This window comes from Anomalospiza imberbis, chromosome 2, assembly GCF_031753505.1.
Source record: "Anomalospiza imberbis isolate Cuckoo-Finch-1a 21T00152 chromosome 2, ASM3175350v1, whole genome shotgun sequence".
NCBI classification, from domain to species: Eukaryota; Metazoa; Chordata; class Aves; order Passeriformes; family Viduidae; genus Anomalospiza; species Anomalospiza imberbis.
This window is the reverse complement of record NC_089682.1, coordinates 115,953,059-115,979,977: the sequence shown is the minus strand read 5'-3', so window position 1 is coordinate 115,979,977 and position 26,919 is coordinate 115,953,059. Positions and strand designations below refer to the sequence as shown.

The window sequence follows — 26,919 nt, the reverse complement described above, 5'->3', positions numbered from 1 at the left end:
TTTTACCCAGTGCTAATGACACTCTGACTCAAACATTTGCTTCGCAATAGGCAAATAGAGTGAATTTTCAGATTTTCAATTTTCAGATACAGGGTCCTTTCAGGAGGACTACTATTTGAGATCCCAGCTTGACAGAAACACATCAAGGGGATTTTCTTAGAAAGTGGACTTAAAATCTGTATTGACACTTCCTTCTCCTTTCTGCATTTCTTTTGGTACAATGTAATCTGCTGCTTAAGATCAACTGATTCAACTGATATCCTTGGATCCGTGCAGCTACCTTTACACAGTTCTGCGCAAAAAAAAAAAACAAAACAAAAAAACAAAAAAAAAAAAGTTTTATTCAGGACTGTCCTCATGTTCCATATATGTGTGGGTACATCTATATACCAGCATTAAAAGGGCAATGCCCTGCTTGCTGCTGGATTGGTGTGAAGCAGCACACTGGCAGCAGCAAGCATGATTAGAAGTTGTGTTCCGAGGGCTGCTGCAGAGTGTGCTGAGCCAGTCATCTTGAAGGCTGCTTTAGTACGTTTGTGACTAAAGCACCAGCTGAACATGAACTCCATCAGTGAGTGGCATTAGACAAAAACAGGTATTGGGCAAAAAACTCAGTTTTGCAGCAGAACCTGTTTAACACAAGGTGACTGAATGCTCTTCCAATTGCACCAGCCATACAGTAGAGAGCTGGGTTATTTTCAATCCCTCTTCTAACACACTGACTCACCGAGAGCTGCAGTTGTCATTGTTTCATAAGGCCAAAACACTGGAGCTCAGAAAACTTGCTCATAATTAAAGGTTGGGAAAACAGACAAAGCCCAGTTAAAGCTGTACTTGGTGTTAAAACATCTGGGTGAAACAGTGTCGGTGGAAGACAGCTTCATGCTTTGTGTACTCCTCTTTTTAGCTCTCATTCAGTCAGGCACAGCTCACCGTCGGCCGAAGTGCAGAGCACAACTTCTGCACAATCTCACCACTGTGCTCCAGTGCTGGGAATCCGCCGTGCACTCACATGCTCAGCCTACCTTGCCTGGAGGTAGGTACCTCCCCAGCTCCGAGTTTCCGTCCCAGGCCGGTGGCCCGGGCACGTCCTGCTCTGCTGCTGAGTGCGGCCAGGGCTGGGCCCAGCGCGTCTGCATCTGTGAAAGAACCACTGGCTGTCCCTGGACTGGACGGTACAGCCTGTTCTGATAAGGCTTACTCTTTAACAAAGTACCTAATACCTTTCAAGGGCTTTTGGAAATAGAGCTCATGATAATTAAATGGATTTCACGTTGGGCCCATACTTCCTACCTCAGACTTCCTGATTTTAGTAACAGGCCAGGAACCTTTTAGGTTTTTAGTCGTTTCTTAACACTGGCAGAACAGAACTGCCCTTTAGGAGAACAAAACTAATTGCCAAAATTAATAGTAATTGTTTCTCTTGTTTCTTTTCCTTGCTGGGAACTTTGCACTCCTGGTAGTTTCCAGATCTGGAAGAGTAGAGCTGACTCAGGGCAGTTTGGCCCTGATTCTACTCCAAAGAAATGTCTTAAATTATCCAAAGGGCTGCGAGCTCCATGGTTTCCAGGACAGCCTGTCTTCTGAGCATTTTAAGATGTTTTTTTCCTCTGGTCTTTTTACTCCAGACAGAACTTCCCCTGTGTCTGAACTTCAGTCTTTTTCACGCTGCCTTTGCAGTCACCTTTGCTGCCCAGCTTTTGACCTTACATTTCCCCACGCTCAGCTTGTCCTCCCAGCACGCTGCAATGTTTTCAACCCCATCTAGATTTTTATGCAAGACTGCATGTGCTTTGTCAAAATCTCATTCCTTTTTATTTTTACCTCATCATAAGATCCTAAGAGGTCTGTCCTCTCCACGATTCTCTGATGGTGGATGCTTCTGTCTCATTACCACCTCACCCTCTGCTTAAGAGATGTTTCAGTGCATGCCAAGAGTGACTGTACCATAGAAGCTGGAGAGGAGGTACCTTGGGAAGAGGCAGCAAAAGCCATCTTTGCACATGTACTTACCATACACAGAGGTTCCTTTAGTTGCACCAAACTTTTGTCTAGATTTTACTTCACCCAAATTCTTGTCAGCTGCAATCATGGCTTCTCTTTAAGGCAGCCCTTTTGCTTTCTTTAAGCAGGCAAAACAAAGTGAAGGTGCTCTCCAAAATTACCCTGGAGAAACAAGATAATATGCTCAGGGAGTGTTTAGGCTTTGGACAAAGACCTGATTTTTCCCCTCTTAGCAAACCAAAAACTGTGTGTCAAAGATCTTCATAGTTCAGGTGGTTTCACTGGAACTGGTGCTCAAGGGGAAGCTCTTCCAAAACAAGAACTAAGAATATTTTAATAGTGGCCAAGGTTATTTGCATTATCACAAGGGAATGGCTCACACATTTGGGGGGAAGCGGTAGGGGGGTCAGGGAAAGGCATCTAAATTACTTGTGTTGTGCCTTGTCTTGTTCAAAAGGAAACGTTCTTAAACCAGAATTTTGTATTCCTACCCTCACTGATTAAACCACTGCAGACTATTATCATCTCAGAATTAATTTCTGCTTCTATCCTCCATGGAATCAATTCCAGTGTAAACAGCTGCTGGGTAAAAGAGGTGGCATATGACCTGAAGCAGCTCCCTTCACCTTGAAGTTACTGCTAGTTATCTTCCCAAGCTCCATTTGCAGAGAAGCATGCCCTGGCATGTCAGGAGCTTAACTGCTTATTCTTTATTTTCACGCAGTAAGAGACTGGTTTGCTCAGTTACTCAGAGGGAAATTGCATACAAATCCAAGTTGAACATTTCATGACCTTGTGTGGCTCTAGAAGTACTCAAAATTGCACGGACAAAGGAGTTCCAGCAGGCTCCTATTCAGGAGATCTGGATCTTTGAGCTTCTGCTGGTGGCACCAGGAAGGCAGCTGCCTAACAAGAGAGTTTGTTCACATAAAACAAGCTGGAAAAGAGCTCCTTTGGTTAAATAAATGGGACACTCTTATTTTGTTGCATACAAAGCCTTTATGCTAGAAGGAATATTAACTAAAATATACAGTTCTTACTCTTTTAATGGATGGATGCTGACAAACACTTGCTGCTGTAAATTGGTAGCAGTACCGCTGAGTCGTAAGTAAATTTACTGTGCTAGTGTCTGTTAATGCTTTCTGGCAATTAAGGGTTCATTTTTAGTTGGCTTCAGCTCAGAGGAATATATGCAGTCACTGGGGCTTGCCTTACTGTTAATGAATGGAAACAGGCACCTTACAGGGACAGATAAATCATTTTCTAAGAATAGTAACATTCTTGTTCAGACCCATGCAAGAACACTGTTACAAAGGTATGGGTGTAGCATAAACAGCACCTGCTCTTATGCCTGATACCTGGAAACTCAAGAATGTAGATATTTTTCCAGCTGTTTGCTACCCAGTGAATTTTCTAGTGGGTGGCACTGCATAACCCTTGAAAACAGTTTCTATTCTCTGCTGCAATACAAACCCATGCTGTTGAGAAGCCAGGTTTCATCTGCAGTGAAGTTTCTGGTAACACAGGCTCTGTGTGCAGCAGATTTTGGCACAAAGACTGTGTGCCAGGTGGAGTCATGAACACACAAGTTCAGAAAATGCATAGGGAACAGAACTACAGCAGACAAATCTTGAAAAAAGCGTATTTATTTTAAAGTACAACCCAAAGTTGTATCTGTAAGAAATGCACATGGTATCTTGTTTCTTGCACAAGTCTTGGCTGTGTGCATTTCACTTCAACTTAAAAATGCATTCAGGTTTACAAATGTACAAACAGCATAAAGTGTATTACAGTCTCAACAGAATGCTCTTACATTCAGCCACTTTGCTCTTAAGGTTTTATGTTGGTTTTGTTGGTATTTTTTGTTGGTTTTTTTCCTTTTTTACATTCTTACAACCTGTGTTAACAAAGACAACCTTATTTTAAAAAAATACTCTGCATTTTAGCACAAAGTGCCTTTTGATTTTAAATTAGAACTTGGAGGATAACACTGGAAAAAATTTAAAAACCCAAACTTTTCATGAAAGTGTTGCATGCCAGGACCATTTTAGAGTTCAAATTGTTTCCTAAATAAAGACGGCAGATGGTAAAATATGAAACCAGTGAAACTGTTCATATTTACAGGCTTTAGCCATAGTTGGGATTTGTGACCACACCCAGACATTCCAAGCTTATCTGCAATCTCACACTACCATATCGCAGGACAGACTTTAAAAAGGAGCGAGTGATGAAAGCATGACTGATGGGGGGGTGGGGCTGGGGGAAGCAATGGCCTGAAAATGAGGTTTCAAAAATTTGCACTCAGAATTGTATCATGACCAGGATACGAGTTCTTTCTTTTTGCTTTAGTTTTCATGAGGATAGTGTGAATTTGACCAAGGATCTGAACTTCTTCTTCCAATCGTGGGGCTCCAAATTCTCCAAGGATTATAGGTCTGTCCCATGTCTTCAGCAGGATTGGCAACGGTGGCAGCAGCGGGTGGCGGCGGAGCAGCGGCAGAGTTTTCACTCCCCATGAGATCAATGCCTGACAAGGTGTTTGCTGGAGTGGTGAAGGGAAGGCCACTGTTGAGATTACTTGACCAAATGGAACTGCTGAATGGAGTGGTGGACCACAGGCCACTGGGGTTGCCCAGGATTGACTGCAGTAAAGACAGAGCAAGGTAAGTGGCGGTTTGGTAAGCCTCAATTTCCACCTTGTTTACAGCCCCCCAGAAGAAAAGTATCTGAGCAGCAGCATCAAGAAGCCTGCTCTGGAACCCCTTCCATGCTCACTGCAACACAGAGCTCTGACCTGCCTTTACAAGAGCTTGCCCAGAGGAGCCACACTGCTCCTGCAGCCGGATGCTCCGGGAGCTGCAGGGGCTGCAGGGAGCAGTCGCGTTACAGCTTTCGAGCTGCTCTCATTGCAGCTGAGACGTCCCCATACCAGAGCTAATTTAAGCACTATGAGTATTCAACACACAAGGGCCAGAACACTTACACTTAAACAAACTAGTTAGAATAAGGTAGGTAAACACGGTTTAAATCTCAAAAAAAACCAAAAAATTCAAGTTGCAATGGAAGATAACAGCAAAGTCCTTTCTTCATCTTTTTTGCTGTTTGCAAATTTATTGTCCTGTAGTAAGACCTTGCCTGTTTTGGATGAATCTACTTGTGTTCAGTCCCACTGTACCTATTCCATATTCCCAGTATGTACTTTTTGCCCATCGAGAATTTCTTCAGATGAAGGGAGAGGGGATAGGAGAACTGGCCATTTATCACTGAATACCATGAAATCTGTCCTGGCTCCAAGACACTTGGAAGTCTCTGACAAATGGTCATGGTGCAGATGCAGGTGAGTTCCAGCACATCACAAATGCATCTGAGATATACAGGACAGATACAGCAAGCCTAGAGAATATATGCAGGAACACAAGGCCCAGGTTCTGTCAACTGTATTCTACTAAAGCCCAAAGAGTAGCAAACAGCAAGCAGAAGAACCTGACCCGTGGTGTGGTGGAAAGTGATACCAGGAAGCAGCCAAAGGTGAAGACGAGAAAGGTTAGCATAACTTTCTGCTAATATTAGCACAGAACTTGCTACATGTAGGCTTCTGGCACTACATAATCCAGTGTCAACAGATTTAATGTACATATGCTGTAAATTCAATTTCCAAATACACTGGAAATTTGATACACACAAAAAGCAGCAGACTTGTTGAGAAAGTGCTGTTAAGTACAAGCCTCCTTGTGTTTGGATTTAGTGGCTGGAGATAGGGCACCCCTTCCCAAGATCTCTGCCCTTAGATAACACACACTAAGGGTTAACCAGTATCAGTGCACCCTGCATCTGAAGATTTAAATAAAAATCCCTTTAGGAAAGAAAACAAGGTAGAATCTGAAAATGTCTTCCTTTTAGGGTTTTATTCTCTGCTCTGGAATGAAGAAGACAGGCTCAGCCTAATCATACTTGAAACTGGCTGGATGCTACCACAACACAAAATGTGCTACCAAGGGCTGGACAGGAGTTCTGAGCATTACTTGGGGGTTAAGCAGGCCAACAACATCAGGACTCTAAGATGTCACTGAGAAACTGAGCCAGACCAGGGTCACAGTGTGTTACTGTCACATAAATAAATCGTTATATTTAAGCTATACTGGCATTAGACTACTAAGCCTACAGCACAAAATACTCCCTCTGCTGCTCGGGAACCTACCCTAACACACTAAAACTCCACCCTGTTTCCTGCTGCAGGCAAAAGGCAGGAACTATTTGTTCCTCCTGGTCCCAAAAGTGTTTGGGAGATCATGACAGAAAGGCACTTGCTCATAAATCAGAAGCAATCAGGAAAGGAGCAGCAGACAAAAGCACCTGCTATGCCCTTTCAAGGCTGGTGGAAGGAGGTACAAAGTGGCTGTCAGGAAGAACTACAACAGAGTAACAGAGAAACGGGGAGTAGGAGAATGTGGTTAGAAAGAAACCTAGGGAGAAGTACCAGCAAGGCAGCAAGGCTGAGGGGAGATGGGATCCAGGAGGCAAATGCTACTTAGCACAGAAGCAGAGTTGGGCATACAAAGAGACAGCAAGAGGAATAAGGAAGGAGAACAACCAAAATCAACTCTCCAGAAACCTTCCTAGAAAAAGGGTAACACCGGAGCCAGTGCCTAAGTGGTGTTTGCCACAATGGCTTTGGCTCTTGTCCCAGAACAGAGGAAGGGCAGGGCCCTGGCCTGGTACCTGCTCTCTTATCAGGCACCTAGAGCAAGGAGGTTCAGTAACAGGAAAAGCCAAGCTTTCCTGTTCTGGCTTGCCATAAGCACTTGAAAATACCCCTAACATTTACAATAGCTTTGAGTATTTCAGTCAGTTTGCTGCTTGCTTCTTGTTTATTATGTGATCTTCTCCTTGAGTAAGCTCCTAAAATATCTCCTTCAAAATCAAAGCACTTAAATGGAGTACCTGACACTTCTATACCATTTGTCTGGCTTCCATCTTGATGCTTCCTGAAGAACACTTCTAAATATTTTTTAGAAGCAGCTAGGAAATACAAGGTAAGAGCTAGACAGCTTGTTCTGGTTGTCCTCAAGCCCTCCCTCTATAAAATGCTGAGAAACCTGCCCTCCATGTGACCAAAATCCAAGCATCTTTCCTTACACAGTTTCAGTGAGGTTCCAGCTCTGGTTGTAACCACATGACAAGGGTGGGATATGCAAGCCTGTGTCTGTAAGAAGCTGTGTGACCTTCTTTGGCTTCCCCTGTCCCTGCCTTCCCCCACTCCATCTGAACTGCTCTCAGGTGAAGTAAACACTACTTCTTACTCACTACAAAAACATTTTCAGAAGTCAACATGAAGAAGGATTTCAGCTGGCAGTGAAGACAGCTGTTGCAGCATAAGTTCTAGTCTGACACAAGGATGACAGTGCAGCACTACAATCTATCAAGTTGGGGTTTTTCTTTTTTTCTTTTTTTTTTTCTTTTTCTGTACTCAAAATCTTCATCAAAATAAGCAGTCTTAAAGACTTCGCCTTGTGTTCAGTCCTTTAGTGTTTTTCCTAAACTGAAAAGAATATATTCAAGGTATTTTACATAGTTTTTGCTGGGACCTTTTGTTAATTTACAAACAGGTGCAATACTGGATTCAAAAGCAGAATCGATGTGTGGAAGTTATCATATTGCTTATTTTGCAACTGTCCATGAAACCTGAAGCAACATATGCAGTGTCCAGCCATGGCACAGGAGCAAACCTGAAGGATGTGGGAGCAGAACACACTTTTGTAAGAGCTGCAAGGTGCTCTTGTGAAAAATATTTTTATGGGAAGCATGTACATGGATTCATCATTTACAAGTGAGGAGACTAATAACTCTTTGTCCAACAGCCATGTCAACTTAATACACCAAGATGAATATACGCAAGTCACCTCTCCTTTTATTCTTCAGTTAATTTCTTTTCATCCCCAATTCCTCTGAATTAAACTAGATGGCACATGCAGAACAGGTTGGTAACAGTAATCAACCATTGTATTTGGATGGACTGAATACTTACTGCAGTTGTGTGAGTTGGGGAACTGGAGCTTGTTGGCCAGGAGGGTACCGAATCTGTAGCTGAAGGATCCCAGATGGATGATGGAACATTATTGAATTCATTCCAGTTTCTCTGAACATCCTGCCCATAAGCAGATCGAGCTAAACCAAGCTTGCTAAAAACCTCTAAAAATAAAATGAAATAAAAATGAGTACATTACTCTTCCTCTTTTTCCAAGAACAATACTTTTCACTGTTATTTCCCATATTTTTCTAGCTGGTCCTGCTGCAGTGATATTAGAAGACGTCACAGAGTAACACAAATCTCATCTCGTGACCAGCATCAGACAGGGCCACAAAGTTTGTCATGGCTATAGTGGGGAAAGAGTTGAACCCTTGCTGTGGGTGATTCAGTCCAGCCCAGGCACAGCAGCACCCAGAGTCCTGGCAGGTCTCTGTGACTGCAGTACTCATTTGCCTTGCAGCACTCCCTTCCCAGGTGACTCCTGGTAAGAGGCAGCACTGGGAGTGCCCCAGCTCCATCTCTGCTGTGAGAAGGAAAAGGGACACACAGAACTGACCCCAGGCCTTTTACTGGTGCCCTCAGAGCCACGGGTGCCAAGTGTTGCTGATGAAGAAGAACCCCACAGCAGCAGCTGCCACTGTTTACATTTCCAACAGACATCAAACTGTTGCAGTAAATAGCATTTTTTCAGCACACACCGATGCCACATCCAAAGTTTACTTTGCTTATCATCTTTTCAGCCGCCTCAAAACACACCACACGTGCCCAAGTACACAGAGCATCCACGCCCTGCGATCTCAATGCCTGGCCACCTCTATTACATTTATGGAAATTTACCCAAATATTGAAACACATTAATGAACTGCTGGGTTTAGTATGCACCAGTTCATTGTGCAGCTATACAAACACTGCAGGAACACAGAAGAGGAAAGCAACGCGAGGGCTGGGCCACTGCCTCACTTAACAGAGCCATGGTTTTAAGCAGGTGTTTACGCTCAGGAAACTGCAGGCCTACTGGCACATTTGTGGGACCTACAGTAAAGCTTTGGGGGAGGGATGGAGAGGAAGAAGACTAAGGAAATAACCCCCAAAAGGCAGAAATTTCATTGCAACAGAGAAATTCCAAACCCAAGCATTCTCAGCCCAAACAGCTCTCTGAGATTTCACTAAGTTTCTCTGGAGTGAAACTCAGAATACAACACCAAATTTTTAACAAGTGCTCCTACATAGTCTTCCTTTTTAGGAGTGAGGATGGAAACACTGTCTGTATTTAGATCAGTGGAATGAAGACACAACATTTCTCTACCTGTATTTGAATATGAAAAAATATTTGAACAGGAAAACTCACCTCCAGTTAAGTTAAAAGAGTGTCCAAATGCAGAGAAGGAGTTGAGAGGTGTGAAATCAGGACTGCTGGGATTGCTGATAGGACTCCACAAACCCGAACTACATTTTATGGAGGAACAGGAAGGCAATACACTACTTATTAACACAGTACTATGGACAATATTAACTTACTGATCTATATACAAATGTATGTGTGTATATATGTTTAGCTGTTCTATTTAATCTATATAAAACATATATAGTTAAACATAAACTAAATAAATATTTAATGGTGATCAAGAGTTAGGAAATCAGTTTTGTTTTGTTTTAACAATAGATTTTGGTGATATACGTTTTCCTGAGTATACACCCACCTTGGAGTAACACAATAATATAGACAGTGCTCTTTGATCTGTAGAATGAGTATCAAACAAACATGAGAGTAGCTCTTTTGATCAGTTCTTCAGAACACTCATGGAGTCCAAGGCATAGTACAGTTTTTTTCTTAAGCAGATAAAATTACAGTGACTTGGAAAGGATACAAATATACCCATGGACAAGCTTCTTAAAAGTAACAACGTGTTAACTGGAACCGGTGCTAAACATCCACCAAAACAAACACTCCAATGCACTAACCTCACTCAGAAAGCAATTCCTTTGCATATGGAAACTTGAATTCAAGTCTCTCTCTTATTCCAGAAAGGTTACTGCTTTTTACAACGGCCAAAATGTCAGAAAAGCCATGTACCTCAGGGAATGTGACTGAGTGCAGCTCTGTCCTGCTCCTGCTGAAAGCACGAAGCCCACGGACAGGTCTGGTCTCTGTTAAAACGGGACTGAAAGGCATTGCTGTACAGCAAGGTGCTCTGCCTGTGACCCTTCCAGTGACCTTGGTACACACTCCTCAGCACTGAGAGAGCTGAGCTGATTTCTCCTTGTGTGGGTGCCCAGGAACAGAATGTTGAGTTACTTGGAATGAGGAGGAAAAAGCTCCCATCACATCCAGAACATCTTTCTCTCTACTTTTGAGTCACTTGCAACTCCTAAACTTTTCTGCAAGGTGAGAGATGATGTGCCTAGACTTTAAAAACAGTTTATAAAAACCTAACCAGAATGAATTCTGCCACTCCCTTCAAAATACCATTAACGGCTCAATCTTCTTTTCTAGGGGTCCAGGTATTTGCTTAGAGAATATAAAATTACCTGTCAGAGCCATCACTGTCAACAACTGTGTGGGAAATGCTGATATTGCTGGAAACATCTGTCTTGCTTGGAGAAACCTTTGGTAAACCACTGCCACCTGCGAGAATATGTATGTAAAAAATGAGTAAAATAAACTCTGGCAAAAAAACAATATTCAGGAAATATTTGCAATTAATAAGAACTCCAAACTGGTTCTAGTACCTGGACTTTTGTCATAACCTGCAGCTACAGCAGCAAAAGTGGGGTTTCCATTCCTGCCTGGAAGAGAAGCTGCCTTTGCCAGCTTATGTTTGGTACCATTAGGCTGCTTGTTTTTTGCTTCACTAAAATGAGAAAGAAACCAAAAAAATAGGGTAAAATAGAGTAAGATTTTGGACTTCAGCAGTTTGATTTAAAAAGCAGCAATTTAAGCTAGCATTCAAAAAATGCTGTAACACCTCAACAGTTTCATGTAATTGCACATTTTTTCCGATCTACCATGTCGTACAGCAAGGCAAGATACGCACAACGGTGTATGTGCAGAAAAGCAGTTTCCGTGGGAAGAGGAAATGGGTCTGAGAGCAGGGAGGTGGCCCCTGTGAAGCACAGTTCCACAAGTGCTCAGTGCCTGGGAAATCAGTAGGAGGGAGGATCTGGACTCACTTGCTGCAGCTGCTGTTGACGATGCTGCTGTAAGTGCCTCCTCGTGGCCCGAAAGCAAAGGACGTGGGAGGAGGGGGGGACGGAGAGGCGGGTGTTGGAGAGGGCTGCCGCTGCTTCAGGAAAGCGTCTGCGTTCAGGGTTTGCAGAGAGAGCTTATAGAGGTTGTCTGTGGCTAAAAAGAGAAACACAAAATACCTTCCTGTAGTATTTACATTATAGCAAAGGCTTCTGGAACTTCTGCTATCCCTTCTGTTCAAATGGAGGAGTTATGAGAAAGGCTGTTTGCTCCCAGTGATGGAAGCAGCAGCTCCTTCTCTGTGTTCACCTATGGTTATTCAGGTCTGCTGTTTATTTTCAGAGAGACTGATTTGCAACACAAACAACCAGGAGGGGGTGAGTTGGTTCTCACACGAGGGATTTACAATGCTACCACAAAAATTTTAACAGTGTCCCAAGCTAACCATTGCATTAAGGTGTTTTTAGTGTTCCCTCTCAAGGACAAATAATCTAATTAGTTCCAAATTTGGCTGGAGCAGACCTGACCAAGCAAAATCCCATTTACTGTAGGAAATACAAATTTTTTGAGCAGTAATTCTCATTTTCTCAATTTCTCCAGCAGTTTCTGAATCCTGTTCATCACTGGAGAGCTGTGGAGTGACCCACGTTCTGCCCACGCCATTTTCAAACCTCCCAAATCATACCAGATGCTACCAATATGGGGCCTACAGCAGAAAAATGGAGCTCAGCTATGCAGTGATGAGGAGACAGGAAGATCTATAAACAGATCAAGGCTAACTACAGATATTAATTGCAGAACACTCATTCTGCCATTGTCTAGTGATTACTTACAGCTGCCAGCTTTGTGGAGAGGCACAGAGTCCCACTCTGGTGGTGGAGAATCCTTTTCCCCTTCTGAGCTGCTGGTGTTTCCTAGTTCCTGTGCAGAACCACTGGGAAGAAATTTTGCTAATACTGATGGCCTGTTCTCCATTAATTTACTGCTTGGACCTATTAAAACAAAAATAAAACCAAGTGTGTGGGTAATAAACTGAATAGCTTTCTTCTCACACCAGACTTAGAATTAAGCACTCAAGAGGGGTTAGAGACAATGATATAAAACTCTTGAGTTATTTACAAAAAACAGCCTCACACTACCTCTTGTTTTGGGGAGATTTCTTGATTTAGAGCTACTCGACAAAAGGTGTGGTGTAGAGATCTTGGATGGAAAGGTTTTGCGCTGCTTGTTTTCCAGTGGGGGAGTATAAGACAATTCCAAGGGACTAAAAGAAAACAAATTCTTTTATTTCAAAGCTCTTTCAGAAGTACTGAAAAGCACTTACACACACATATATATATACACACATACACATTTATATATGACCCACACTGCTCCACACATTGTACAAGGCTCACTCACATTCCAGAAGCAGCTTTCACCCTGGGGCTCCAGGATCACAAAACCCATTTGATTATACAGAGCAACAAGAAATGGCAGATGTCCTTTTTCTCCTCTATCCCTACACACCCCTTTCAGATCCCATGCTCCTAATATGCTATTGCCCTAAATGTACAGGATTGTTTTTTAATCAATAACATAAATCTACTCAAATGCAGCACCGAATTAAATTTGCTGTATATTGCTCTTTTTCTCCAGGTATTTGATTCTGTCTCTCCCATTTCTTGCAGAAGAATTCCAAGCTAGCTGTCATTGTGGCCTTTGAAAACTGTCACACGTAATGAACTTTTGAGTTATAAGAGAAAGCAAAGTACATAACTGCAAGAATAAATAAGGAGGAGACTTTGCCAGGCAATGTTTTCAGAAACATTTTAAAGAACATTAATTTCTTCTAACTATAAACTCAGTCTGCCATTAATTACAGCAGGAAAAACACAGCTGATACACCATAGCTCCATTTAGTAATGTTTACTTTTGTGGCACTTGGATACCAAGCTGATTTCACAATACTATTTTGGAATGAACTAGTCTTAGACTACGATTCTTCATGTTTCCCCCATGTATGCTCTGCAATCAAGCACATGTCAGTAAGGGACAGGGACTGGCAGTGGCAGCAGCCTCTTTAATAAAGTATCCAGGACTGACCTTACTGATATGAAAAAGGAAACTGAGGCTGCAGTTTCTCAAGGGCAGCTAAAGGCACTCACATTAATGCTGGCTCAGTGTGCTGCCCCTAGAATCATGAACCCCACTTTTGGTATGCAATACCTGTTATAAAAACCTTAACATCACTTCGCCTGATTTTCATCACTGGATTTAGCTCTTACTTATGTGCTGTGTTTCCATTAAGTAATTTATTATTTGCAAGCTTCAGATATTCCCTGACATCAGGAAGGAAGAATGTAGAAGGAAGCTGCTTAAAGGTACCTGCTGTTGGCGATTGCCAAACTGGCAGCTACAACAATCAAATACAGGTATTTTTATCAATCCATTTTCCCTTTAAACATGATACTTTCCCTACTAAACAGCCTTCATTATGCTTACCTGGTTTTCACATCTACAGGGATTTCTTTCTTGATACTTGTAAGCACTTTTTTGGTTTTCTGTTTTACTGGGACTATTTCATTTTCAGGTTTTTCTGCTATAACTTTTCCCTTTTGTTTCTCAGGTTCCTATAAAAGACATAATGACACATTAATAATCATGAAAAGCGAAGTCCCTCTTGCATCAGAACACATGTGAAAAAAGAGGGCAGAGGAAAGAATGCTGTTGGAAAACACAAGCATTTTTGCAGTATCGAAAGTCTTTTTTCATGACTTAACGAGTTTGCCTATATGGTTTCTATTTTTTCTATTTAGAGAAGCCGAAATGGAAATAAAAAATTAATTTATCTTCAAGCAAATTTCTTGTTTGCAAATGCACAGCTCCCCTGGCCACGGCCTCTGAGTCTATTTAACATGATGTTAGCTCTGTATTGAGACCTTTACTGCATCTGCTGCGTGCTGTCCAGGCCACCTAAAATAGACTCTTCAACAAAGCAAATAATATGAGCAACTTCACCATTCAATTCATTATTTTCTTTAACCACACTTCTAAGACTTTCTAAATACAAGTATATTCTCAAATAGCCATCCTGAAAAAATCAACAGTAATTTTCAAGTGACAACTTACTAAACTGTAACCTTTAAAATATATCCCGTGGATTTCTTTTTTCCCACAGTTATAACACTTGTCTTCTACAAAGTTCAAATTAAGGATATCAAAGTTTAGGATTGGTTTCCTTCCCATGGGTATTACCTCTCTTTTGTTTGTCAGAGTTTGCTTCATGACAAAGTATTTATGACAACCCAACCACTACACAAACTGTAGACATTAGTTTATTACCTTGGAGCATGTGAGCTAAGTTAAGTAAAGGCAGAGGAATTGTATAAGGTAATTAAGTTAACTACGTGCTGACAAGTTACCACCATTTCTCAGCAGTGCCGTACCTCTTTGAGAAGTGGTTCTGTATCTGGGTTGGAGGTTTCTGTTGTGGTTGAAGAACTGTCATCATCTGCCAAGGAATCCTTCAGCTCATCCTCCTGTTGCTTTCCTTTCCCTCTTCTGTCCTTTTCTTCCCGCTTCTTCTGTGGCTTAGTCTTGCGCTGAATCGTTTTCCCTTTTCCTAGAAAGATAAGGATGCCTCAGATGCTCAGCAGCAGTGCTCAGAGACAGGTGAGCTCCCTTCATTTCGGAGGCTATCCCATGTGATTAAGCCTCTGAAACTTGTTGCCTGTTATGACACACCAACCACTTTTGCCCCTTTGCACCAAATGTGAGCGCAAAAGAAGAACCCTAATGACCACCACATTTATGCTCCTCAGCTGTGTCCCCATTGCCTCTCCATGGATGTGGGCACCTGGTTACCTATAATTCCTTTCTGCTCTGCTCCTGGCATTCCTTTTAAACACCACAGACTCCAATTTGACAGTTTAACCACATAACATTAAACATACATTTCTGAAGATGGCAAAAGCTCTATCATCCAAACAAATGAAGAACAGAAATGATCAGCATGCTTGCCAGTTGGAAAAAAACCCAACAAAACATAGAACAACTTGAAATAAGACCAATGTGGATGAGAAAAATCACTAACAGTATTTGTCTGTCAAAGAGGTAAAAAACTCAAATGACCAAAACCTGAAAATCTCACACCCAAGTATACTTTCTCCTCCTGACATATTTTATTCCTTCAGAGTGGACTATCCTCAATACAAAGCAAATGTGCATGTGTGTGTGCAGTCTTCATAAGCTTACCACTGCCTGCTGTACTCTCACAGGATTTGAGCTTTCACAACAGTTTTGTGTCTTACTAACTGTAGTATGTGCCTTTACTCATAGGATCCTTCTAAGATACTACTCTTCAAAATAGGCACTCTCATTTATGAGCCACACAGTGCCTGCATACAGCCTCCTGGATGGATTTAATTGTTCACTCAGATAAAGACTCGAGTAACCTGTGCTGAATAAGTGGATTCTGACTCTTCCGGAATTTGTACTAGCTCAAGCTGGAATTGAGACTGGAAGCACCATGACAGCTGCTGTATTTCATTTGGCAAAATGGTAAAGTTTGTACCAAACCAGAAATTTGCCTTCAGTATTTTGGCGAATACCAGATACATATCAGCGCCTTCAAACTTTGTTTTTTAAGACATAAGTGTTTTCAGTATCTAAGACAACAAAATACTGGAGATAAAAATACTCTTTTTAGTGTGAATGCAAATAGATATGTAAATACAAGTAGATCTTCCTATGAACATTTTTTCAAGGTTGGCTTCCATCATATTGGGGGCATTTTGGCTGGGCCTCAGAAGGCCTCATTCAAAAATTTGCTTGAAATGTAGTCTACATTCAGCACTGCTAAACAGTTGAACGTCCATAATTAGAAAATCTATGTAAAATGTTATCATGATATTAAAATGTAACATAAAGCAGCTGTTTAACAAAAATCTAACGCAGCCTCGACCGCAGTCTGCTAGGATCCAAGTATTAGGAAGCTGAAACAGAAGACGATATAAGACAGCAATTCTGCACAGGGTCTTATGACAGACAGTTTTAGTCCAGAAGCTGCTGCTTGTGCAAAAGTTTGTGATTAGCTCTAGATACTTATCTAAAGACAAACACCCATGTGTGTATGTAGGTGCAGACAGATTATGGAACTTTCCCTGTGGTTTCACGTTTTTACATTTTAAAGAGGACAAATGGAAATGGGCACACTATGTTATCTGGAGTGGGAATATGCTTTTGAAATCAAACGGTGATCTCCACATACCACGTGCGGCTGCATCACAAAAAGCTCTCAAGTGCAAGAGCTGCTTCCTTCTTATGAGGAGCTAGAAATGGAAGATGCACTCCAAAGTGCTTCCAGGCATTCAGTACATGGACTGGATCAGTCCACTGCACACCCATGTACGCTCATATGTAACCCATGAGAATGCTGCATCCTCACTACCAGACACGTTGCTTTCCAGAGCTCCAACATTGCACTGTTTGCCATTATAGACACCATCCATGAAACCTCCCTACCATCACATCACCTTCAGGAGTACTATTTAGCCTTTATGGAATGAATATCGGACAAATCAATGGCAGTTCTCTTAATTCTCCCAACCACCTTCCACTGTGAAAGCTAAAGACATAACAGCCCAGAAACAGAGTAGTATATTTCAGTGAGACAGCAAAACCTCTCACCACTTCAGTCTCCACTTTGAAAGTCCAAACACATCCTAACATCCACTCTGAACTAATTACGAACTTTCTGCTCATTACCACCTAAGAGAGTGATGCCTTTGTCTTTGGTGAGGCACAGTCTTACAGATATTGCAGTGTTTATATGCCTTCCCATGATTCCTTTTCTTAACTTTATCTCTAATAAGCAACACGGTATCAGTGCCATTTCTGTACAAGTGCTGGTAGCAAAAAGTGAAAAACTGTTTAGAAATAAACATATTAACACTAAATAATCACATAACTCTGGGATGCAATTTACATTCCTAATGCAAAAATCATAATTAGGAATCCTACTTCAAGAAGTGTTCGTAAGAAGGCAATAACTGACACAATTTCAAAAGTCTAAACATATCTAATGTATGAAATTCAATTCATTATTTTAAGCACTACACAACTGGAAAGATGGATAAACAAGTCCAACTCAACTCTAGCCTCTTCCAAAAATGAATGTAATGTATAGACACAGGTGCCTTATATTAATTTGCTGGCCACCTGACATTAAGGATTTTCTACAGCTGCAAGTCTGGGCATGAAGAATTCCATTCCCAAACAATACCACAGGGGCTATTTACCCATCTCTCCCTCTCTTCCCTCCCTCCCTTTCCACAATACACTAGGACAACTTCCTCTTCCCTTCCTCAACCCTGAGCCCCAACCCCAAATGACGGAGGTGGGAGGGACATATGCCATTCCAAAGGCATATGGCATATGGCATATGCCATACTCCAAAGGAGTAGCAACAAAAAGCATTTTTCTTTTTCAGAGAATTAAGTGTCTAGATATTCACATCTGCTTTCATCAAAACATGCCACCATTTTTGCAGGAAGGGTGACAAGTTCGCACTGCACAGCAAACATCACCGCCATAAGGTAACAGAAGTGTCCAAGACACAGGCACACAGCACAGGCCCGGAGGCACAGAGAAGCACTCCCTTTCCACGCTATGAAAACATAACCTTTACAGCTGATTAAACCTTGTCCTGTGGTTTACACAGGGAATCGTCCCATTAAAACAGAATTGTATTACCTTTGTTTTTTGCTAGTGGAGATGGGGGCTGCTCTGTAAACACATCGGGGGAAGGGGATTCTGGGTGGTCAAAGTCTTTTTCCATAGTTTCTATGAGCCCAGTGAGATCTGAATCCTCCGAGCTGTGCCTTCTGCTGCTGGCACATTCACTGTGAGGCGGGCTGAGAAGCGGGAGCTGTGGCAAAGCACTTTCAGTCTGCTGCTCTTGCTGCTGGGGCCCAGATGCTGGGGGTTGCTGGAGGGGCTGCTCTGCCAAAGCTGGTGCCTGCTGCTGCATCACCTGCTGGTTCTGCCTCGTCCCCTTGGCTCTTTTGCCCGCGGCATGAGTCTGAGCTGCGGCACCTGAATCCAAGGTAAAGGGGCCCGTTCTGTTTACTGACTGCATGGAAGCTGCTTGTGCTGAAGTCCTGTTAGGTATACTTGAATTGGTTTTGGATTTGATGTTTTCAACATCAGGTGCATTTCTATTGCTGTGAAGGTGTGCTGTTGCATTGCATTGCTTATGATTCCCTGCACCGGATCGTGAAGACGAACTGCCTGCTCCATAAATTCCTCTGGACGAACTGTGATTGGAATCCGATCCAAGTGTATTCAAGCTGGAAGAGTAACGTGTTTAAACATACTTTGCCATGTTACCATTCTTCACCATGAAAAGAGAATCACTGTATCTAAAAGAAGCCTTAAACTATGCTATCCTTGGCATAAAACCAACAAAAATGCCTAAAACTGGTTTGGTAAGTCAGTAGCCTTCACCATTTTCTGTTCACTCGCCTGCTGTACACAGGAACAAGAACACAGTAAAGTGACTGTTGATATAGATGATGGAGGGAACACTGAAAGGAGACAATCTTAACGACACCTAAGGTAGGAACTTCTGGCCTGCCGTTTTTTGCATCTATACATTTCATTTTTGAGAATATTAACAGAAAACTTGGCAGGGTTTGTTATTTGGTGGATTTCTTTCTTTCCTTCCTTTTTCTTTTCCCCAAAAGAAGAATATTCCTCACAATCACAAAGTTCATCTTTTCATCCAAGCCACCTTTTTACAAGCAACTGTGCAGATATCTTTATTCATTCGCCTGTTCTACAGAGCAGGATTACTTTCTAACTGATCTGATAACTAAAGAAGTAAAGAAATAAATGGCAAAAGTACCACAAGAAGCCCAAACATTTACTTACTTTCCGTCAGATGAAATTCCAACTATTCTCCTGAGATCAAGTGGTCTTCCCATATCAAAGGGAGGATTTGAGGCCTCAAAGGACAAGCGTCTTCTAAATGGCTCCCAAATTCCTTGAGCTTCTAGATAGGCTGTTCCAATTACCAAGAGAAAGAGTACACTGCAGAGAAGAAAGGTAGTCATCTAAGGATTTATTTCTCAGTTTTGAGCATTTAAAAATCAATGACTCTAATCACACGGGACAAAAAGTTTGTATCCTATACTGAAAATACTAAAAATTGCATCCAAATCACAATTTTGTCTGATAGAAACATAACATACACAAGACTGGCATGACAAGCACATCACCAGTACTGAGAATGGGAGCTAGAGGCAAGCCTGACATGCAGTTGCCAAGTGTATTAATCCAAAAGAAAAGAAGTTGGACTTCAAAACCTGGAGCCACAAGCATGTAACTATTCAAAGCAACAGTGGTTTAGGGAAGGTAAAAATAAACATCACCTTATCAAATTAAAAAACAGACTGTACAAACTCCTAGTGTTCATTCCCAGAAATTAAGGATAGCTTTGCAGTGACATGGAAGAGTTATTTTACTGGCAGCTACCAAACACATACATGATGGCATCCTAAAAGTTAAAAGCAGTTTATGCACAGGAATCTTGCAATATTATAAAATATATTAGGACTCTTCGCTAGTTTGCTGTTAAGGATTTTTGTATTTTTAAGAAAAAGACATAGTAAGGGAAGGGATTAGTATTCCCTATTCTTTGTAAAGTCTAATTAACAAATACAGCACATATAAAATTATCCAAGCAAACTACACTTATGAACTGACAAACATTACTTTGTCAAAGAATTAAAACCAAACTCAGCCTATACATTTCTAGCACATATAAAGGAAACCACATAAGTACTCACTCAGCACTTTTAAGTAAAGCAGTGCTAGTGACGACACAAAATTTCCTAAGTAACAGAAATTTTCCTCTTACTTTGGAAAATGCCATTTCCTCACTAAACACTGCATTACTTAGGAAAGTGCTGAAGAGTCAAAAAAGAAAATTAAGTGGGTTGTAACTTTATCTTCTCTATTTCTTTTGTTAAACCCTACAACGAAAGATAGCCTACGTGAACATCTGCACAATGGAAGAGCCAGTAACTTACTGTGGGGGGGAAAAAAATGGAATATGACATGTACATGATAATGCTTTGGATTTGCAGCACACAGAAAGACCACTTTTTCTTCAAGGCATCTACAGCACCAATACATTTCACAATAAGATGTAAGCTTAACACTAAGAAAAACAGCATTTGTTGCTACTGATAAGTAAAACCTCATACTGATAAGTTTCCATGCTAGGGTTTTCTCTGCACAAAAGCAGTGGGGTAAAGTGTCTCACATCCAAGAGGTGAGCAGGGACATAGGGTTTATAACTCTGGATTTCAACTAAAGATAGGTACAGGTTAGACTGTGAAAATGGTGGCATTTTCAACTCATAATTCAACACGGTATAATTAACACATGTCTGTTTGCTGAGGAAAAATGTGCATTAATATCCTACTACATAACCTGCGAGTGTGCAGTGTTGCAAACAATGTCCTTCAGGTTCTCAGAAATCCCATTATTAGTATCACCAGTTGTCTGTCACATTACAAGTGGCAGCACAGTTAAATTCATCCAAGGCATCTGCTAAGCTCATTACAGTCACTGCCTTATATCTCTCTGAAGCACAATACTCCAGAAGGATGCTTACATTTCCACAGGAATTCACTGCTATCAGTGCTTTAATACCTAATATGTTTCAAGTTTGGCTTATTTATCAAAACCCCTACAGATTATCAGGGCTAACAGGAGTATGTATCTCACTTAAAGAAATAGGTTCAAGCAAGAAGTGTATTATTTTGTCCTTGGTTTGAGCAGAAAGTCGGTACTCCTTTGCCCTCAACAGTTCACACTCCATCTATAGGAGTGTTTATCAGTTTGATCTCCTTTTAGCCTATTTTATTATACAACAATTAGAGCATGTGCTGAATACTCATGTGCTTCTGTGTAACCCACATTTGAGCAGTGGCAGCTCATGCTGGTACAGCAGTAAGAACAAACACACACACAACCTCATTATTCCTGAGATGATTATGTACAGTGCCAGTTCCCAGTTGGGCCTGGGCAGTGCTTCAGCACATGTTGCCAACATGTGATATGGAAGCGATGCATTCAAGATAAATACAAATTCAGAGCCTCCTGCAGTGATGAATTTTAATTCACGTATAACTCTGGAAGCAGTGAAATCTGGCGTAAACCTGGAAACAACATAAAGCACATCAGAATTTTTCATATGAACAGCACAAAAGTTTGAGGCAATTTTTATAACTCAAATTACAAATTACAAAACCTGTAATTCAACTCCATCAGTTGCCACACAGCCTAAAAATACTTGTGTAACTTTCAAATACTTCAAGATGTGTTTGACTATGTTCATTAACACCTATGCTTAACACATCTGATTCTAGATTACTCCTGAAGAACCGTATGAAGTTATAATACCTGAAAATAATGTTTTACCACTCCTGTTAATAAAAGGTATGAGTGCAGTAAAAATGTAACAGCAGGTCCAGGTAAGTAATGGAACCAACTCCTGTGTGAGCCATAAATTTTTTAAACACTTCACCTTTGATTCACAAACCTGACTTTTCAAAAACATTACCACTATATCACAGTCTCATCACAAACTAAGAATGTGCAGAAATACTAGTGAAATACTATTTCACTGCAGCAATATTTCATACATCCACTTGCAGACCAGAAGCAACTTCTGAACTTCTTAGATACCATTTTCTGAATGGTTAACTTTACAACAAAGCCCTGTTAAAAGATCAGTGTTTGGTGCAGAGATTTTTTAATAAATAAAAATGACAGAACTACACAATCATTATCATTAAGGCAACAGAAAAAATATTCAAGACTAAAATACTGTGCATTACAATAAAAATCCCTGGACTGAAGGCTCTCTTCTACATACTGCAATGCACCAAAACCATATGTAGGTCTAGGTCCCATGTGTATTCACAAGCTAAATGAGGGAAATTTATATAACCCCATATAGTAACATTATTCCAACACAGCAAGTTATAATTATTGGACAGTAATAGGAGTAATGCTATAGTCAGTCACAAGACCATGGTATTAAAAAAAAAAACAAATAGTGTTTGCAAGAAGAGAGAAAAATGTCATAGTTGTATAACATTGTGCAAAATCCCTATACACTCAAAACGTCAGAAAAAAGCCCTCAGAATTTAACCAAGAGAGTTTTCCCCTGAAACAAAATTAAAATTCCAACTGTAAGGCTCCATTTAGATGTAAAAAAAAGTACTTACAATATGACAATGTCTTTAGAGGCATTGGCACTTAGTGCAAATTCCTGACAGTTAACTACTTTAAATCCGTATCCTTCACATGTGTAGCCACTGATTTCCATCGTTTTCACATTCATCTGCAGCTGCCCAGTATTTTCCACTTTAAACGTTCTTCTGAGTGTGAAATTCGGTTCTTTATATTTCATTTCTAGAAACAAACAGCAGTGCTTAGTGTTATGCTAAGCAGATATCCTTCACTCTATTCATATTTTATAGCAGAATGGAGTTCTGTCAATATTACAGCAGAAAGGAGACTAGCAAGGTCCATGGAAATTAACTGGTAGAAACATATCTCTGCAGCCAGATTCCCACCACTGTCAAGGTAATGCACTTGTGCAATTCCAGAGCTCTCTAACTCATCACAGAAAAAACACAAACCCCCTAACCTCTGACTGCCCTACAAAGAAATCACCTAAGCTGCGAAGTTCTTTGATGTTACTGCCTAATGTTGTGGTATTCTGTGAACAGTCCCAGCAAAAGAAGAAATAAAATGTTGTTGTTTTTGGTTTTTTTTTTTGTTTCTTTTTTATGCGTCTTAAAAATAAAAATACATGGCTTAGCTACATTTATCTTATTAGCAAAAAAAAAAATCTCTAACCACAACAGGTAAAAGGCAATGACTAAGCTTTACTTCAAGTTTTCTTACCCCTCACAAAAAGCAGAATAATCTCAGATAATAATTAACATGGCACTTAGAAATGCCTGGAAAACTGCAAAGTAGCAAAGCAGATTTTCATACCAGATATACCTAAAAGTCTTTTATCAGTTTCTTAGGTAACATAGGTACTCTTAGCTCTCCTCTCAGAAGCAAGCCTGAGGCCACAGAGCAGAAAACCTCTCTATGATTGCAGAGTAGAATCTGGTTGAGATGTAATTTTCATTAAGGAACCTGCCCAACCTTTTTTCCCCAGTGGTTATGTGCTTAAAGATTATGAAGGTGTGAAGAAAAGGAGTACACAGGAAGTCACACTCGTGATCCAATTTGTATTAAATTTAGCAACTAGAGGTTTTGCTAGTAAATATGCCAAGATCTTCACCTCCTCTGTCTTGAATTTAAGAGGACAAAAATCTTCTGTTTTATTTCCTAGTTCTAATTTTAAAACAAAATCCATACTGTATTTTGTATTCTGCCTAAATAAAGTAGCAATTTTAATGTATTTAAAGGAGTTGAATTTCTGGGTCACTAGAAGTGGGGAAAAATATTTCCACACATGTCAAGTTTTACACATAAAATATGACTTCTTTTCTGTTCAGCATATTAGCTCAAGAAGTACTCACTTTCTGAACAGTCTTTTAATAATGCTTCTGTGATTTTAAAGCGTAAAGAACTTCCTGGACCAGGAGGTTTGCCTGCAACCTTCAAGCTCTCAGTTGTTCCTTGTCCTTGTACCATTATGGCATCTACTACAGTCAAATTATTTCTGTGGAAAAAAAAAATGGGTGAGAGGAAACATTCAAAAAGCTCCTCCATAGACGATGAGTCTGTATCCCAAATCTGGAGAACAAATATCCTGTTCAATAGCTGCTCCACAGCTAATTCCCCAGATCATGGAAGTAAACAACAGGGGTCCCAAACCTAGTGTTTGCAAGACAAAGCCCTAAGAAATCACAACATAACATACAAGCACAAACTCCAGTGAAATACTAGTTAAAATCTCTTATCTCTTATTAAGGCATCACACCTGACAAAAAAGTGAACTGAGTGCTCTTTACTAGAAAGACTGAACTTGCATTGCAGCTTTATCTTGCAAGGGGCATCTCCAACCAGAGAGCCTTCTTTCAAGACAGTGTAGAGTGCATTTCAGAAATCAAGTCTCCATGTACTGATGGGTGAGAGGCTGGGCATGACCCAGCAATGCGCACTCACAGCCCAGAAAGCCAATCGTACCCTGGGCTGCATCCCAAGCAGCGTGGCCAGCAGGGCAAGGGAGGGGATCCTGCCCCTCTACTCCGCTCTGGTGAGATCCACCAGGAGTGCTGTGTCCAGCTCTGGGGTCCTCAGCACAGCAAGGACACTGGCCGGTTGGAACAAGTCCAGACAAGAGGCACCAAGATGATCAGAGGATGGAGCACCTCCGCTATGAGGAGAGGCTGAGAGCATTGGCATTATTCAGCCTGGAGAAAAGAAAGTTTCCTGGTGACCATACAGGAGCTCCAGTACTTAAAGGGAGTGTGTAAGAAAGATGGGGACAAACTTTTTAATAGGCCCAGCAGTGACAGGAAAAGGAGTGACGGTTTTAAAACTAAAACAAGCTAGATTCAGACCGGACACAGGGGGGGAAAAAATTTACCATGAGGGTACTGAAACACTGGAACAAAGTGCCCAGAGAGGTTGTAGATGCCCCATCCCTGGAAAAATTCAAGATCAGGTTTGACAGAGCTTTGAGAAACCTGAAGATGTCCCTGGTATTGCAGGGGGGTTGGATTAATGACTTTTCAAGGTCCCTTCCAAACCAAGCCCTTCTGTGATTCTGTGGTAAGTATAACAGTGGCTTATATATTTATACTACTGAATATATACTGAATACAGTTAAAATACTCTAAGACATGTCACAATTACATTAAATCTTTCAGGCACATAGGATTCTACAATTATTCTTGTAAAAGCAATAGCTTCTTGACAGCTGATTGCAAGTATGATCTTTAGATATAAATAGAAAAACAGAGAAAAACACTTATTTCAGAAATCTCTCTTACCTGATAACAATCAACGATGAAACAGTTTTATTAAGAACTGGAGTGAACTTCACTTTGACAGACTTTCTCTCACCGGGTTTTAATATTAGACTTAAAATGGAATGACGAGCCAGGCCCTTTGTAAGTCCCACAGCAGTCTGTAGTGGTTGGACCTTAAGAGAGTGGGGCAAACAAAGCAAGGCTTTAAAAAATAGGACATTTTTACATGTATTTGATGGAAATGGTATTACTTTAGCTAGAAAACTGGTCTTGTCCTAAAAAAGGGTATTACCCAATGACTTATTCTGGTTTGTTTTAACCAGAAACTCTGGCAGCACAAACCATTTCCCTACTTATTTGTAAACTGCTTATGTAAATGGGGAAGCAGAACAAAACAAAACAGAATTGAGCTAAACTTCACCCATGTAGATTCATAAAGTTCTAGTGGAAGAAAGATCAGAAGTTCTTACGTATATATTTAGAACACTAAATTAGTATCAAGCTATTATGGAATATTTTTTCCCCTCTGAATTTTCCATTGTTAAGCACACAAAATAGAAGAACTACTCAAAAAAGTGTATTTTGCCAAGTTTGCCATTTGTCTTGAGACACTAAGTAAGCTTCAAATGGTAATCTAAAACAAACTGCAAATGGAGGGGAAAAGTCAGATAAAAAAAGGATGTGCTTAGGATGCTCTATATGAAAATGCACACACTTAAAAGTAATCCACAATACTCAAATCACTTAAAAGAACCAACAAATCAATGGAATAATCAATTCTTTGCTAATTTTAGAACTAGTAACCTCTACGATGAAGAAAATCAACCTGCCAGTAAGAGAATGAGAAAATACAGTTTTCCTGTAACTTCCACGGTTGTATTATAATGTAAGCATATAGAAAAAGTGACACTTTATTAGTTACATTTGAAGAAATATTTCTTTTCCCAATTTCCTGATATCAAACAGATATTACATTTATATTACATTTTCCACAATAATGCCCTAACTTGAAGACATGCATGACTGAACTCTTATTAAAACATTAAAACACCTGAATTTAAAATTACCAAGAATGTATTGAAATACTTACACAATTTCTGAAGACCTGAAACTCTAGAGTCCTCTGATTGAAATTAGCTGGTTTACTCAAATTAAACCTGAAATGAAATTGCAATTTTTTCTTTCTCAGAGATCCGGGAAGGTAATGACATACTTGTATTTATGGATTTTAGCACAAATTAAATATCTATGGTAGCCCAATATGCAGCTGAAAGCATCACTTGATTTTATTTTTTCTTATTTCCCCCCGTTGTACATCAAGTTAAGGAAGAAATGTAAACACATTTTAGCTCAGTAAAAACTACAGATGTATCCAATGGCGATAGATTCAGTTCTCAACTGGCCTAATGATTCAAATTCCAGAGGTGGCCAATACGAGCTACCTATCACGCATTCATTCCTTGTAAAATGCCTTTTCTCTGCCCAGTGAGAACACCCCAAGCTTTCCACAACAACACTTACCGTTCTAACAGCTTATCAACAAAGGTGGATGGGTTAGAATACAGAGCTACTGGAAGAAACTGAACATACACAGGAGCATCAGCTGGATTTTCTAGAAAAATTTCTTCTTCCTATTCAGAAAGAATTTTTTTATAAGTTTACATTACCATTAATGCAATTAGAAACATCTGTTTAAATTA

The 26,919-nt window shown here is 40.5% G+C and overlaps 1 protein-coding gene across 1 annotated transcript in view; it reads right to left on the bottom strand.

Annotated features, from left to right (window-relative positions):
• Window positions 1-3,634: 3,634 nt before the first annotated feature.
• Window positions 3,635-26,919, bottom strand: part of TMEM131 (transmembrane protein 131) — a 94,157-nt gene continuing 70,872 nt past the window's right edge. The window contains exons 24-41 of the mRNA XM_068182694.1: window positions 26,741-26,850; window positions 26,310-26,376; window positions 25,241-25,392; window positions 23,822-23,964; window positions 22,505-22,691; window positions 21,245-21,430; window positions 19,134-19,292; window positions 17,955-18,550; window positions 14,648-14,823; window positions 13,704-13,831; window positions 12,359-12,483; window positions 12,053-12,211; window positions 11,204-11,375; window positions 10,763-10,884; window positions 10,562-10,658; window positions 9,381-9,478; window positions 8,030-8,193; window positions 3,635-4,646 (exon numbers count right to left, since the gene is read on the bottom strand). Coding sequence (XP_068038795.1) covers window positions 4,350-4,646; window positions 8,030-8,193; window positions 9,381-9,478; window positions 10,562-10,658; window positions 10,763-10,884; window positions 11,204-11,375; window positions 12,053-12,211; window positions 12,359-12,483; window positions 13,704-13,831; window positions 14,648-14,823; window positions 17,955-18,550; window positions 19,134-19,292; window positions 21,245-21,430; window positions 22,505-22,691; window positions 23,822-23,964; window positions 25,241-25,392; window positions 26,310-26,376; window positions 26,741-26,850 — 3,138 coding nt within the window. The 3' untranslated portion in view covers window positions 3,635-4,349. The remainder of the gene's footprint in view (window positions 4,647-8,029; window positions 8,194-9,380; window positions 9,479-10,561; window positions 10,659-10,762; window positions 10,885-11,203; window positions 11,376-12,052; window positions 12,212-12,358; window positions 12,484-13,703; window positions 13,832-14,647; window positions 14,824-17,954; window positions 18,551-19,133; window positions 19,293-21,244; window positions 21,431-22,504; window positions 22,692-23,821; window positions 23,965-25,240; window positions 25,393-26,309; window positions 26,377-26,740; window positions 26,851-26,919) is intronic.